Genomic DNA, 12,349 nt, shown 5'->3' with positions numbered 1-12,349 from the left:
AAGAGGATAAATAAATATGGTGACAAAATAATCCAGTGTCTCAAAAGGCAAGAAAATGAGATTGCAGATCTTACAGTGGTGGGAGCTACACGGACCATAATGGCACCCCTGTTTCTGCAGGGGTTGATAGAGTAGAAGTTCTCACGGAAGATGTATGAATCCCCAAAACATTGCTTGGCAAACAAATGTCTTAAAATTATTTCTGACACCTCATTGTAATGTAAATTGGGAGGATATGTGTAACTGTCTGTTTAGATGTAGAGAGTAAATGATACTGTGTTAATAAGGACATCAAAGTCAGGCTGGAATATTCAGAGCAGGAAAGCATTGAAAGCTCCTTTCCAGACCTTGAAATCTTTAAACGAGGATCAGGAGCTCAAAACTGACGTTATTGTAGAACAGTTTAATTTTAGTTTCATTTTGTAAGCTGCAAAATTTCTGTTGGAAAGTTGTTTTGGTTAAGTTACAAAGTTTTTTTTGGCAAAGCCAAGAGAAGTGATACCAAATTTACCAATTCTGATTTAAAAAAAAAAAAAAAATTTGTTAATAATGTACTGCATTTCAGCCATAAATAACCTCATAAAGAAAACTGATTTAGATTGTATGTAATAAAAAATGACATAAAGTAGTTTGTCCTGTCCCTCAGTAGTAAGTGAAGTTGAAGTTTATAAATAGCTCATTTTTATCTGAATATTAGTTTTTGCGTACGTATTTTCAAGACAGAGTTTCACTGATTTTTTGAAAACAGCATTATATTGTCTTTGTTGTTAAGAACTCCACAGGTTACTTAATCAGACAAGCCAGCACTTGCACTCATGTATTGAAGTCCCAGTAAGACTATTTTGGCTTTCCTGAAGCTGTTTCGGGCTTTTCATTTTTAAAAGGATCAAGCATAAGGAGTTCAGACACATTAACATGGGAATAAAGGGCAGATGGACCTTTTGTGCCATAAAATCTCTTTATTCCCTTAAAGTATGATATATATTCAGGTGAAGAATCACAGGAACAGCATGAACTTTTGCTTATTGAGGCAGTTCCCTGCATGTAATTTTCTACCTCAAAATCTAATTCTTAGAAGCTCCTTATCTCTGCTCCTAGAAATCGAGGAAGTAATGAGTGTTTCCTCTCGCAAGTACCTCCAGGCAATCCTTGGCCCACATTGTGGCGGTCTCAGCCGTGCTCTTGGTGGCTCTGCCTTTGAATTGAAGGGGAAAATTAACATTATAGCTTCATTTTTAATGAAAGAGTGGAGGATGATTGCCTTTGGTTTATTAGGATGGGATATATTCTACGGTGGATACGTAGTGTGTAATTTCATTAAAGGGAGAATGTGCTGTCACCAACGAACAGTGGAGTTTGTCGATAAAATGCTTCTTTTCTGTGGTTTACTGACTTACTGGAAGTGAGTACTGGAATTCCATCCTTCCAAAAGTCCTCTCTATCTTGAAGAACAATACTATTAGATAGCTAATAATACTTGAAAATATTGATATCTATTTATTTCTTGTTATAATTATAAAACAGACTAGGCAAACGCTAAAGATGTATGGTGTTCTTAAAAGAATGCGTTATGTACCTTGAGGTATTCATTTTAGAGATGATTTTCTTTTGATTTTTCAGTGGTGGACTTTATTTTTCAAGTAGCAAATTTTTTTTTGTTGTTTTGTCTCATGGATGCTGCAACTGTACTGGATTGTTAAATGTTCTTTCTTTTTGTGCAAATATAATGTTAGGGTTTGTCTTGTCTTGTATAATCTGATGAGAGGATCAAGGGAATTAGATGCAGGGAGTAGGCTGGTTTCCTATTTTTCTTGAACCTGCCAACATTTTCAGGCCTCAACCCAAATTTGTGCTTGCGATGTCTTCCCCATCCCCCCAGTATGTCTGTGGTTGGGAAATAGAAGTGAAAAATCACATATTGTATACATTTAAAAAATATTTTGCACTGAAATGGGTTTCTGGGCTGAGAAGGCATTTGCTTTCCATTGGAATTAATTTTTGGAACATTTTCTGTTTCTGTTTTCTGTTGTCTATAATGGCTTTCTGTGCTTTTAAACTTCCAGAAGTGTGTTGGACAGGAATGACTTGGTGTTACTAATGGTATTGAACTCATTTAAGTAGCAACTTTCTTCCTGGGCAACTCCCTCCTCTGCTTCTTAGAGTCATTGCTTTTTAAAAATACAAGACAAAACCCATTTCTGGATTAAAGTTATCTACCTCTAACATTGCTTTTAAATTTTAATTTTATTGTGAGCTGCAGATAACCCCTAGCTGCTGAATTATATTCTAGTTTGATTGTAGCAAACACGGAACTCTTGCTGTTACAATGGGCAGCTAAAGGGGCCATTTACCCTCCAATTCATCTGTATTAAATTCGAGTAATGTTTTCAAGTACTACTCTTCCATTCCTTCTCCACGAGTTGCTTGAGTAAAGGCAAATTAACAAAGATAAGTATTTAAGCAAAATAATAAATATTGTATCTCATATTAAAGCAATCCAAACAATGTACTTGTCAGCAGGTAATCCAACCTGGAACTGTACGTTACATGTCTAAAATCAAATACAGTGGACAAAAAGCGATGTAAGCTGCATGTCAGTTTCTGTACCTTATATTTAGAATGACATTTTTAATATTTAGAAGTGCATTTGTTGGTTTTATGGCTTTGCTTTTGGTCTCTGAGTAGAATTTGCTATAGCACAACTAAGTAGCTGGTTGGAGAGAGAGAGAGAGAGACTCCTTTGCCAAGTGTCTGAGCTTTGGGATAGAGAGGGAAACTTGAGTGGTATTTCCCCTATTTCACATATATCTCAAGATAAAATGCAAAGTGTGGGTTTAAAGGTATTTTCTTGCCAGTATGAGGCTATCACTGTTCTTTTTAATCTCCTTTGTGGTGATTTAATTAGAAGGGGTCTGTGCCGAGTCATCTTCTCACAGGAGCTCTTGTTTTCAGTAAGGCAGAACAGGCAGACAAAAATGAGATCAAATTTCCTGGTCTGCCTCAGGTCTGTTGCCTTGTATGCACGCTGGGTTGTTGGCTTTTGTTTTTTGGGCTTGGTTGTTTTGTTCTCAGACTTGTCAGCCTGTGCAAGACCCCAGTGCTGGGGCATTGAGTTCCCTTCTCAGGGTGGTGGGAGCACCTCTTGGATCTCCTGGAGTCAGGAGTTTCCTGTGCACCTACTTGTCGTGTAGGTGTCCAGTTTCACTTTGAGCACAGCCTGCACCATTTGAATGCTTTGAAAGTGCTCTGTGATTTAATGTGGGGTTTTCTGTAGCAATTTTACTTCATATGAGAGGCAGGAGTTACAAGTGCCTAAGAACGAGGTATTGCACCCAGAAGTATCCTTTGCTCCTGAAGAGTTCTGGTCTGCTTTCCATGTAAGCATTGTGAGTTTCCCTAATACTTGAATGACTGCTGTTACTAAACTAAAAATAATCCAGACAACCCCCCCCCCCCCCCCGCCCCAAAAAACCTACCAAATGCAAAATAATCAATCAATCAATCAAAAACCTTAAAAATTGCTAAGCTGTAATGAAGATTTACCTAGAAAATGAAGTAGAAAGGTGATAAAATTTACTTAATACATATTAAAAGGAGTATCATTACATGGAAAGGGAACAAAGACACTTATGTGAACTGGGGTTTTTTTCCATTTCTGTGTTTTATTCTGTATGGATACCTCAGAGAACAAGGTTATTTGAAGAAAATAAAAGAAATAAAAATACTTGTATGTCCAGTGTTTATTGCAGCTAAATTTTGTTTCTATGTAAAAATGATACTTCCATCTGAGTTTGAAGTTGCGAAATGCATCCCTCACTTGTGTAAAGCATAAACCTGATAATTATGTTGGCAAGTGAGGAGGGTGGTGAGTGCAACGGGACTCAATAACCTTTTGCAGATGGAGACTTGAACTTGTATGAAACTGTTGGATTGAAGAATGCTTTGAAAATAAATGATTGTGAGAATACCAATGCAAACAGATGTGTGAAGGGTCAATTCCTGACAGAGTTAATCTGGGCTAGCAAAAAGGAGTTGTAAATCAAGGCTGAGGTATTTTAGTAACAATGAAGTGCAATGACTGTACAGTTTTCTTCCAGAAATTTTACTGGAGAAGTAAAAATCTTCTATTAGCAAAAGTGATGTAGGTGAAAAAAATCAGATTAATACTTGAGTCATTTCACTTCCATTGTCATACATATTTTTTGATTGCATTATTACAGCAATGACAAATAATGGTAATTCTTTACAGGATATCTCTTAAATATTACACTAAAATTAAATGCATATTTTCAATGAAAAATACTTCTGGGGGAATTATTTTCCAAATCTGTGTGTCAAATTAATATTATTTCCTAGCAGTAATCACTCCATTGTGCAGTTCACGATGACAGTGGAAGTGGGAAATCACTGTGGTAATCAGTGATAAGGGCCAAGTGCTTCTGGAACAGTGCATAACAAAGTACCAAGTAATGTTAATGTCTCACTTACCTGACATTTCAGTTCAAGTAAGAACTCGCAAAATTGTGGCAAACTTCTAAACAAGAGCACAAAGAGCTTGGTAGCCATAAGGGTATTATTTGCCATGCTGGATGTGTTTTTGATATGTGAATTACATGCTGTGTAAGTTCATCTGTTTAAAAGTTAAATTTTATAAAAAGAAACCCTAAGGCAGTAATCTCTCAGATTGCTGTGCTTGTTTAGGATAAGCTTGTGTAAACTGAAGGCATATATGCAAGGCTCTTTGAGATAAGAATCTACATTCCAGCAACCAGTAATTATACAATAAACAATTAACTGTTCAAATAAATGCAGTGTTTTTTATTGAAAGACAGATTCATTTTTGAGGTTGCGGTTGCATTAACTATGAGCTGGGAGTTTGTATTAAAAAAAAAAGCACCATCGTATACTTTGAGGGTTCTTAAGATGCCCATCATTACTAGAATTTTGGGGTTCTAGTAATTAACAGTGTTTCTGAGTGCTGTAGTCTAGAGGTTATTTTGTATCCCAGTGCTAATTCTAGCGCCCTCCTTGTTACACAGTCTTTGTCCAAGTTTGTTTTACAAGTTACTTTTATCTTCCAGAGCATTCTGCCTCTGGTCTGCAGGCTTGTGTGTTAGGCTGTCGTGTGGTATTTGTGTGTACTGTACCTGCCCTTGTACAAAAAAAGGTGTTTATTGTAGAGGCGTGAAGAGGGGGGGAAATGAATCACAATCTTCACTGAACAACCAGAATAAATAGAAATTTAAAATAAAACAAATAAATAATAATTTACAAACCCCAAATGGAAAAAAAACCCCAAACACAAAAGGCCCCCTCACAACAATTTTTTTAATTTCCAAAATTTTCAGGTGGTTAATTAAAGTTTATCTACTTTTTGCTCATGACCTTTTGCTTTTACAAGTTAAAAGAAGGAACAGGGCAATGTTGCTTGATATGCTGTACTGGTTTTGGGGGTCTCACCTCATCTGGAAGGGCTTGTGCTGTAAAGTGTACGCCCAGTTGCCTAGAACACCACCAGAGTGCCTCTCAGCCTGAAAATACAGAATTGGAAAAGGAAGCTGTGCTGCTGGAGGACTTCAGAGTTTGCCTTTAAAACATGTATGAAAGAGAAGTCAGCACCACATCCGTTTTTATAGGTAAATGCTGTAAGTAAACTTGCAAGAAAACCTAAACACAACCTATTGCTGTTGTAGGAAAGTATTCATAAGCTCAGCATTTGTGTCAGTGAAGATAATTCTTGCCAACAATGCGTGCGCTGCCATGCTTCAGTTTAGAAACTTATTTTCTCATGTAATGCTTTTTTATTTATTAAAAATACCTGAAGAAAGCTTCATGTCTCTGAAGTTCTATGTTTTTTGGGTTTTTTTTCTGAGCTATGGAAATTTGTTCAAAAACCCCAAACTACCTTAACTTTAAAAGTTTTCTTGTGAAAATACTTGCATTTCTATTGGCTTTATTACTTGCATAATTTATGTGCAGAACACTGTTGCAATTTTTTTTTTTTTTTTTTTTTTGGTCTGGAAATAATAGAAAATGTTTCATGCTGTAAATAAATAAATAACCTGTAATGTCATGCAATCATGTCTGTCAGTTGTCCATAGCAGTGACGCAAATAGTTAGATTTCAGTCAGCATATAATAGAAATCAGTTGCTGATGCATAGTGTTGAACTGCACAAAGATCTGTCCCTACAGTATAAGCACAGGGAACTGCTGACTCTGAATTTAGGTTTGGCAATTCTCTAAATTGCAATTATTGCTGTGAAAGGTGTTAAAGTGCTAGACAATGAGCACAACTGAGAAAAGCAGTAGCTGACTTTCTTTGTTTTTTCAAAGTATTTTGGTTCATTCTTTAGGCTTGTGCTTTAGCCTGGCATGCTGACCATAGAGCATTGCTGAAGTGGAAAATACATCCCCTGGTAGTGCATCTCAGGCAGGAAAGTGCTGCACAGACAGGCTCTTACTGGTTCATGATGTGTGCAGGTCACAATGCTCTAAGACACTTGTCTGGCTCCTCTCATCATCTTAATGAAAATGAAGCAAATCCAGCCAAGTTGCCAATTTTTATGTTATTTGGTGTCTTCTATAAAAGTTTCCCATGATGTCATGATTCCTGGCACCGAGAGTTCAATTTTTGCCTTATGCAGAGTGACTGCCCCCTCATCCCAGGGGATGGAAGATAAGGGAAGTCTCCCTTACAGCAGGCAGCAGGGTGGGCTGTGGGTTTCGTTGTTTGGGTTGTTTTGGCGTTTGTTTACACTTGGATTTTGAACTTAAAGCAGTCTCACATGTGCACTGGAGTAAGTAGCAGCTACCTATAAACTTAATGTCCAAAAGCAAGAAAAGAAGAAGATAAATGGTTACTTGGTCATACTGCCCTTCATTTTTTTTCTGCTATGCAGAGACGAGTCTGTGGAAGTTTGAAAGTTTGGGGATTTGTTTTGCTTCCCCCTCTGTTTTCTGCTTTTGGAAATCATTAGGGCTTTTGGCAGGTTCCTAAGGTTGCTTGATGTTTAGATTGCATTTATTTATTTTCTACATTATTGGTTTTGCACAGACCCAGACAATGTGTATTTTCAGTTTGCTTCCATTAAGCCTGATTGAAAACATGATTGAAACCTAATGTTAATTTAGGTGACTCACTTAAAAATGTTAAATATAAGCTGTGAATCATTAACTTACATTTAATGCTAGGAGGTCTGAAGATGGATTTGTCACTTGGTAGTGCTTTCACTGTCAATTTTATTAAATTGTACCGAAAGTACCAAAATCTTTTTGAAAACCATTGCTCCCACAGCATCCTGGTCATTCCAGCTTTTGAATTAAATGAGGTCCTGTAAGTTTTAATGGAATTAAAAATGGAAATGTTAAAGTGGGCATGTGTTCATAGTTATCTGCTTTGCAGACTTTACATCAGTAAATCATTACAAAAAGTGTCCAGTAAGTGTTTCTTACAGTTGAACTCTGTCTTTCTGACCTAGTCCTTTATAAACTTTTCTGTGATCAGCTTTGATTTTTGTAAGGTTGTCCTCCACCCTTTGGATTTTTAGGTTTCATAGTACTTTTTTTATCTGATTAACATTTTTTTGCAATATCCTAGCAGAACTACATCTGTCTGATCTTGGGCTTGAGTTTTGCAGTATTTCTGTAACTTTTTGGCTTGTGATTGGAGTTTCATAATTGTTCTTTGTTTCTCTAGCTGTATATTTTGTTAATAATGTTTAATTTCTTCCTTAGCTTAAGCTATGGAGGAGGACATTCATCACATTCAGAAACAGACCTTCACAGACAGACATACACAGCTTCTCATCAGCTTCCTGGATACTCAACTACGCAACATCCTGCTGGTAACTGTCCATATCATGAGAATACTGCTTAAATAGCTACAGAGGAAGAAAAAAACCAGACAACTGTTATGTCATTTAGATTAAAGTTAATAAATTTTATAATCAAAGGAAGTTTGTCATATAAGTGGTGGCAACTGGTATTAGAAAAGCTGAGTGTGTAGTAGAAAGTTAACAGTTGTTAGCTTTTATCAAAATGCAAAATGTTGTTAAGTAGAAAGGAAAATATACAGGCAGGTTATGCTGGGTATCTTGTTTTTTGAAAAAGCTGCACTTATTCTTTAAAATACAACTTTTCAGGATTTGGCCTATGCATAAGGGCCAAACGTTGTGTGCCTCCGAGCCAGTGGCAGAATTGCTGCCAGCTCCTCCAGACTAAAGCAAACAGCAAAACTGATGCGAGCTGAAACACGCTGCTGCTGGCACTTCCATGTGCACACTGAGGCGGGGCTGGGGAAAAGTTAAAATTCATTTAAAATGTAGCAGTGGGGTCCATCTTTGCTCCTGATGATATCCTGTCTCCATGTCAGGAGAAGACGGGGCTTGACCTTTTCATGCTCACTTTGCAACCCAGTTTCCAAAGAAAGGTGTTTGAGCTCATGTCCTGACTGGAGTCTGTAGTCGTCTGGCCAGGTCCTTGATCAGGGTGATGGAGGGTCAGAACTGCAGTCAGTTACTCACAGCTCTGGATCTCACCAGTGCTTCCCATTGAGCCTCCTGCTATTGAAAGGTCTGGACAATGGGAAACACATAAAGGTGTTTGTTGAAACAGGGAATGCAACCAAAACCCCTTTTCATGTGCCAGTCCTATAGATGTGTCCAAACTTCCATAAGCTGCCCAAAAGGGGAGAAAGTGGATGTAGAAAAGTTGAACGCATTTCAGGAGGAATTGTGAATGTTTAACCAAGTGAAATAGAACAGTGAATCTTCAGATGAAGGAAGAATTTTACTGGTGTACCTAAATATTGTTTGAAGCATCATATTTGACATACATTTAATAATAGGTTTTTAAATGTATAGTGTACACTCTATGCAGTTGTAACACTGCGTAACAGTTAAACACAGAAAAAACAATGTACTTTAACAATGCTAATGTTTTGTAGGGTGGGGGTTTTATAGTGAGTTATGAACATATATCCTTTTTACTTGATTTTGCTTCTTTGAAGTTCATCTGAATTATCTGTTTTGTTTCATTTCCCTTCACTATCATCTAGGTCTTTCAGGAATATTTGATACCAGTATGCACAGTGCTGGAGGTAACACTAAGGAAACTTCTTCAGTTATGAATTTCCTCTCTGCTATTGAGTCTCGTACTGCTCAGGCAGTCTCTTCAGGATCTACCCTTTTACCACAATTCAGGGCTCCTTCCTGGCAGACAGGTGAAAATTTTCCCTTGAAATAAAATTTTGTCATTGTTATATTGAATATTTGGGAGGATTTGAAACAAAAATATTCTGACTAACTGAAAAGGCTGCATGTTTCCTACCTCTTTTACATCTCAACATTTAAAAATATCAAAATCAATGAAATTATGTTAGCATAAGATTTATATGAGCAGAAGTTCTGGTTGTTTAGAAGGAATTTATATGCATAGGATGTTATTTTGTCTAATGAGTCAAATTTATTCTCCCAGCTCTGTTTGGAATTAGTCTCACTAGCACTATAAGCCTGTTCAGGCACACTACCTGCGCATCCTAGCAAATCTTTCAAACTCTGTTCCCTGTCATAGTTCTTCTGTGATATTAGTACTAAAAGTCTATGGGTAGCTTTGGCCCCTTTGTACACGGAAGTAATGAGCAAGGTGTTCTCCAAAAGAAGGTCTGAGGTGCATGTCACATAGAAATAAGGGATCTAATTTACAACTAAACAAATGTGCCATCTCTTCTGGCAGACTGACTGCCTTCCATAAACCTCCCCCATCTGTCAACCCTTCTGTGCAGAGCAGGAAACTGCAGATTTTGAGCTCGCTGTAGACAGTCACACCAAGATAAGTGTTGCTACTGCATCTGTGGGTAGCTTCAAGTTCTGGTTAATCTTATGGAGTGATTGTGCAGCTGTGCAGTGCAGGATCTAGTCACTGATCTGACAGAAAATGTTTGAGTGGCTTTTTTCCTTTGGTCGGATGGTTTTCCTCTGTATCAGCAGGCTGATCTGTGTCTTAGTGCAGCTGTATGATTGCTGTTCTGATTTGGGGAGGAGGCACAAGGTAGCACAAGTGGAACACATGCCATTTTGTTGACAGTTTGCACTTGTTCTGTTGAGGGTAATGTGCAGCTGCATTCTGTGAAGAGCAACTCAAAAAGTTAAGAATAGAGACTGTGGCTTTTAACTCACCATTGACAAAAGCAGATATGTGGGAGCAGGCATGAAGATGCACACTGTTAATCTGGCAGACAATCTTAATATAAATCAGTTATGAGTTTAGAGTTATGATGACCCATCCTCACATCAGAATGTCAGCTGGGAAGAAATCTTTTTTTCTCTTCGTCCTAGCATTTTCTCCATTGCAGCCTGCCTAACAGTGAATTGTGAAGAATGGGGAGAGATGCTGTGGGTCGGGTTTGATGTTGGTACCAGTGATTGAGAGACTTCTCAGTACTCATTACTAAGAACTCATCAGTAAGCCCATTTTTCAATATTACCAGTTCTCTGAGCTTTTTGTTGTCCTTTAATACTTCTGCTGCTTTTCTGTAACCCTCGATCTCCCAAGTGTCTTTTGAGAGCTTTGTCTTCTATGAACTTTTTTGATGAGGGAAAGCAAGAGCTCTTCACTCTGCAAGGTGACTTTTTTCAGAAGGGTTTCTTACTTTGGGATTTTCTCTAAACTCTGCAACTGCTGATTTTGGGGGAAAAAGAAGAACATTGTGTTTGTTATATTTGTCCTTCCAAGTGTTCCTTTGATCTGCGGGTCGTGTTATCAGTGTTCTGATTTCTTAGGGTAGTGAGGGTCTGTCTGTTCATGCAGCTTAGTACCTTTGCCATACCTTTTGTTTTCTCCTGAACAAATATTAAAATATAAAGCCCAGCAGTTCTTCCATGCTAGTGCTCCTATGACTGGCTCTTGTCTGGTTTAAGAAGTGAGATGGATGTAGTTGGAAGGGTTTTGATTTATGGAAGAGAAAGGAAAAATACAGGTTAGATGAGAAATGAACATCTGCAGTTAAAACGGGTTTAAATTCTTCCCCTTCTTTGATGCCTCTGGATGGCCCTACCTTTGTGTTAGCGGTCAGGATCAGTAAAAGAGAACCCGATTGTACAAAATGTTGCAGCTTTTAGAATAGGGGGGAAAAGTGCTTTGAAACACTGTTTATGCTTTCTTACTCAGAAAGACCTTATTGTTGACTAAGGAAAAATACCTTGGCATTCCTTCACTATCACATCTCTTCATATCAGTTTGTCTTGGACTGGAAGGGAGAAACAAAGAATTTATTTCTCAGCTTCACCTGAAACTTCAAAAGCAATTGTATGATTAAGTTGCAATCAGCTTAGGAAGACTTAACTGCATTGTAAAATGAAATATTTTTTTAACTGAAGTATATGTTTCAAAACAAGCTTTATTTACTGAGAGTTTTCATTTATTCTTAAATGATGCAAAGCTAAAAACTGTTTTAAATGTGCAGGAAGAACTGACAAAGGTCAAATCATTCCACTGATATTTAATTTTTTCTGATTTACATACCCTGGTAAATTTCCCAGTGGAAACTGATTCCTTTACAAGAATTTTAAGCCTCTCTGGGAATAAGCTTGCCTTCTTCACTTTTCTTGGTAGACTTTGGAAAAAGTACACAAACTTCACCAGTGCCTGCAAGTTACAGGGTGAAAAGCACTGAATGATATGGATCACTGCTCTAAGCCTCAAAGCTTGCCAAGGGAATTTCACGCTCTTATTTCAGCTGGAGAATGTTGTATTCTGTTAAGAAATCTTGTTTAAGCCAGGATGTCATACCAATGGCTGGATGCAAACAAGTAATATACTTTTCAGTTGGATAGTTGCTATTGCACCGTGCAGATAATTGCTGTCAGTGGATATTTTGGACTCTCACTTCAAAAAGCATACAAATCATATTTACTGCTTGTACTGAAAATCAAACCCCTCCTTTAAGAAAATTAATTGCAGAGTGCATAGACCATTAGCTATTTCACTGTATGCTCTGAAATGTTTCCCATAAAGTGAGTTATAAAATTATTGGCAAGGGTAAATCCAGGAGATGGAATTGTTTCTTAAACTATGTGTGTATTACAACTTCTAAGGTGTAATTTTGCCTTTTTACTGTTTATTGAAGGTGGCCAGGGCTTTTGATCAGCTTATTCTGACCTTCTTTTTAAACTGAAATAAAAACTGATAAAGAGGCCTTCAATTTCAAAGCAGAATTAATCTTGTACAATTTTTTTATCAACAATTTGCATATTAAGGATATGAGTTTTTCCCTTGGCAATTCACTGCAGGTATAGAGTTTGGCATTGTTAAAAAACCCTGCACTTCCATTTTGAAAATTACCTACAATGA

General features: G+C 37.4%; 1 protein-coding gene across 1 annotated transcript in view; it reads left to right on the top strand.

Annotated features, from left to right (window-relative positions):
* QSER1 (glutamine and serine rich 1) overlaps positions 1–12,349 on the top strand; it is a 44,329-nt gene that overhangs the window by 8,700 nt on the left and 23,280 nt on the right. The window contains exons 2-3 of the mRNA XM_048307309.1: positions 7,736–7,845; positions 9,057–9,221. Of these exons, the coding sequence (XP_048163266.1) occupies positions 7,736–7,845; positions 9,057–9,221 (275 nt within the window). The remainder of the gene's footprint in view (positions 1–7,735; positions 7,846–9,056; positions 9,222–12,349) is intronic.

The sequence above is a fragment of the Corvus hawaiiensis genome, chromosome 6, assembly GCF_020740725.1.
Source record: "Corvus hawaiiensis isolate bCorHaw1 chromosome 6, bCorHaw1.pri.cur, whole genome shotgun sequence".
Lineage (NCBI taxonomy): Eukaryota > Metazoa > Chordata > Aves > Passeriformes > Corvidae > Corvus > Corvus hawaiiensis.
This window is presented reverse-complemented; position numbering and strand designations above follow the sequence as displayed.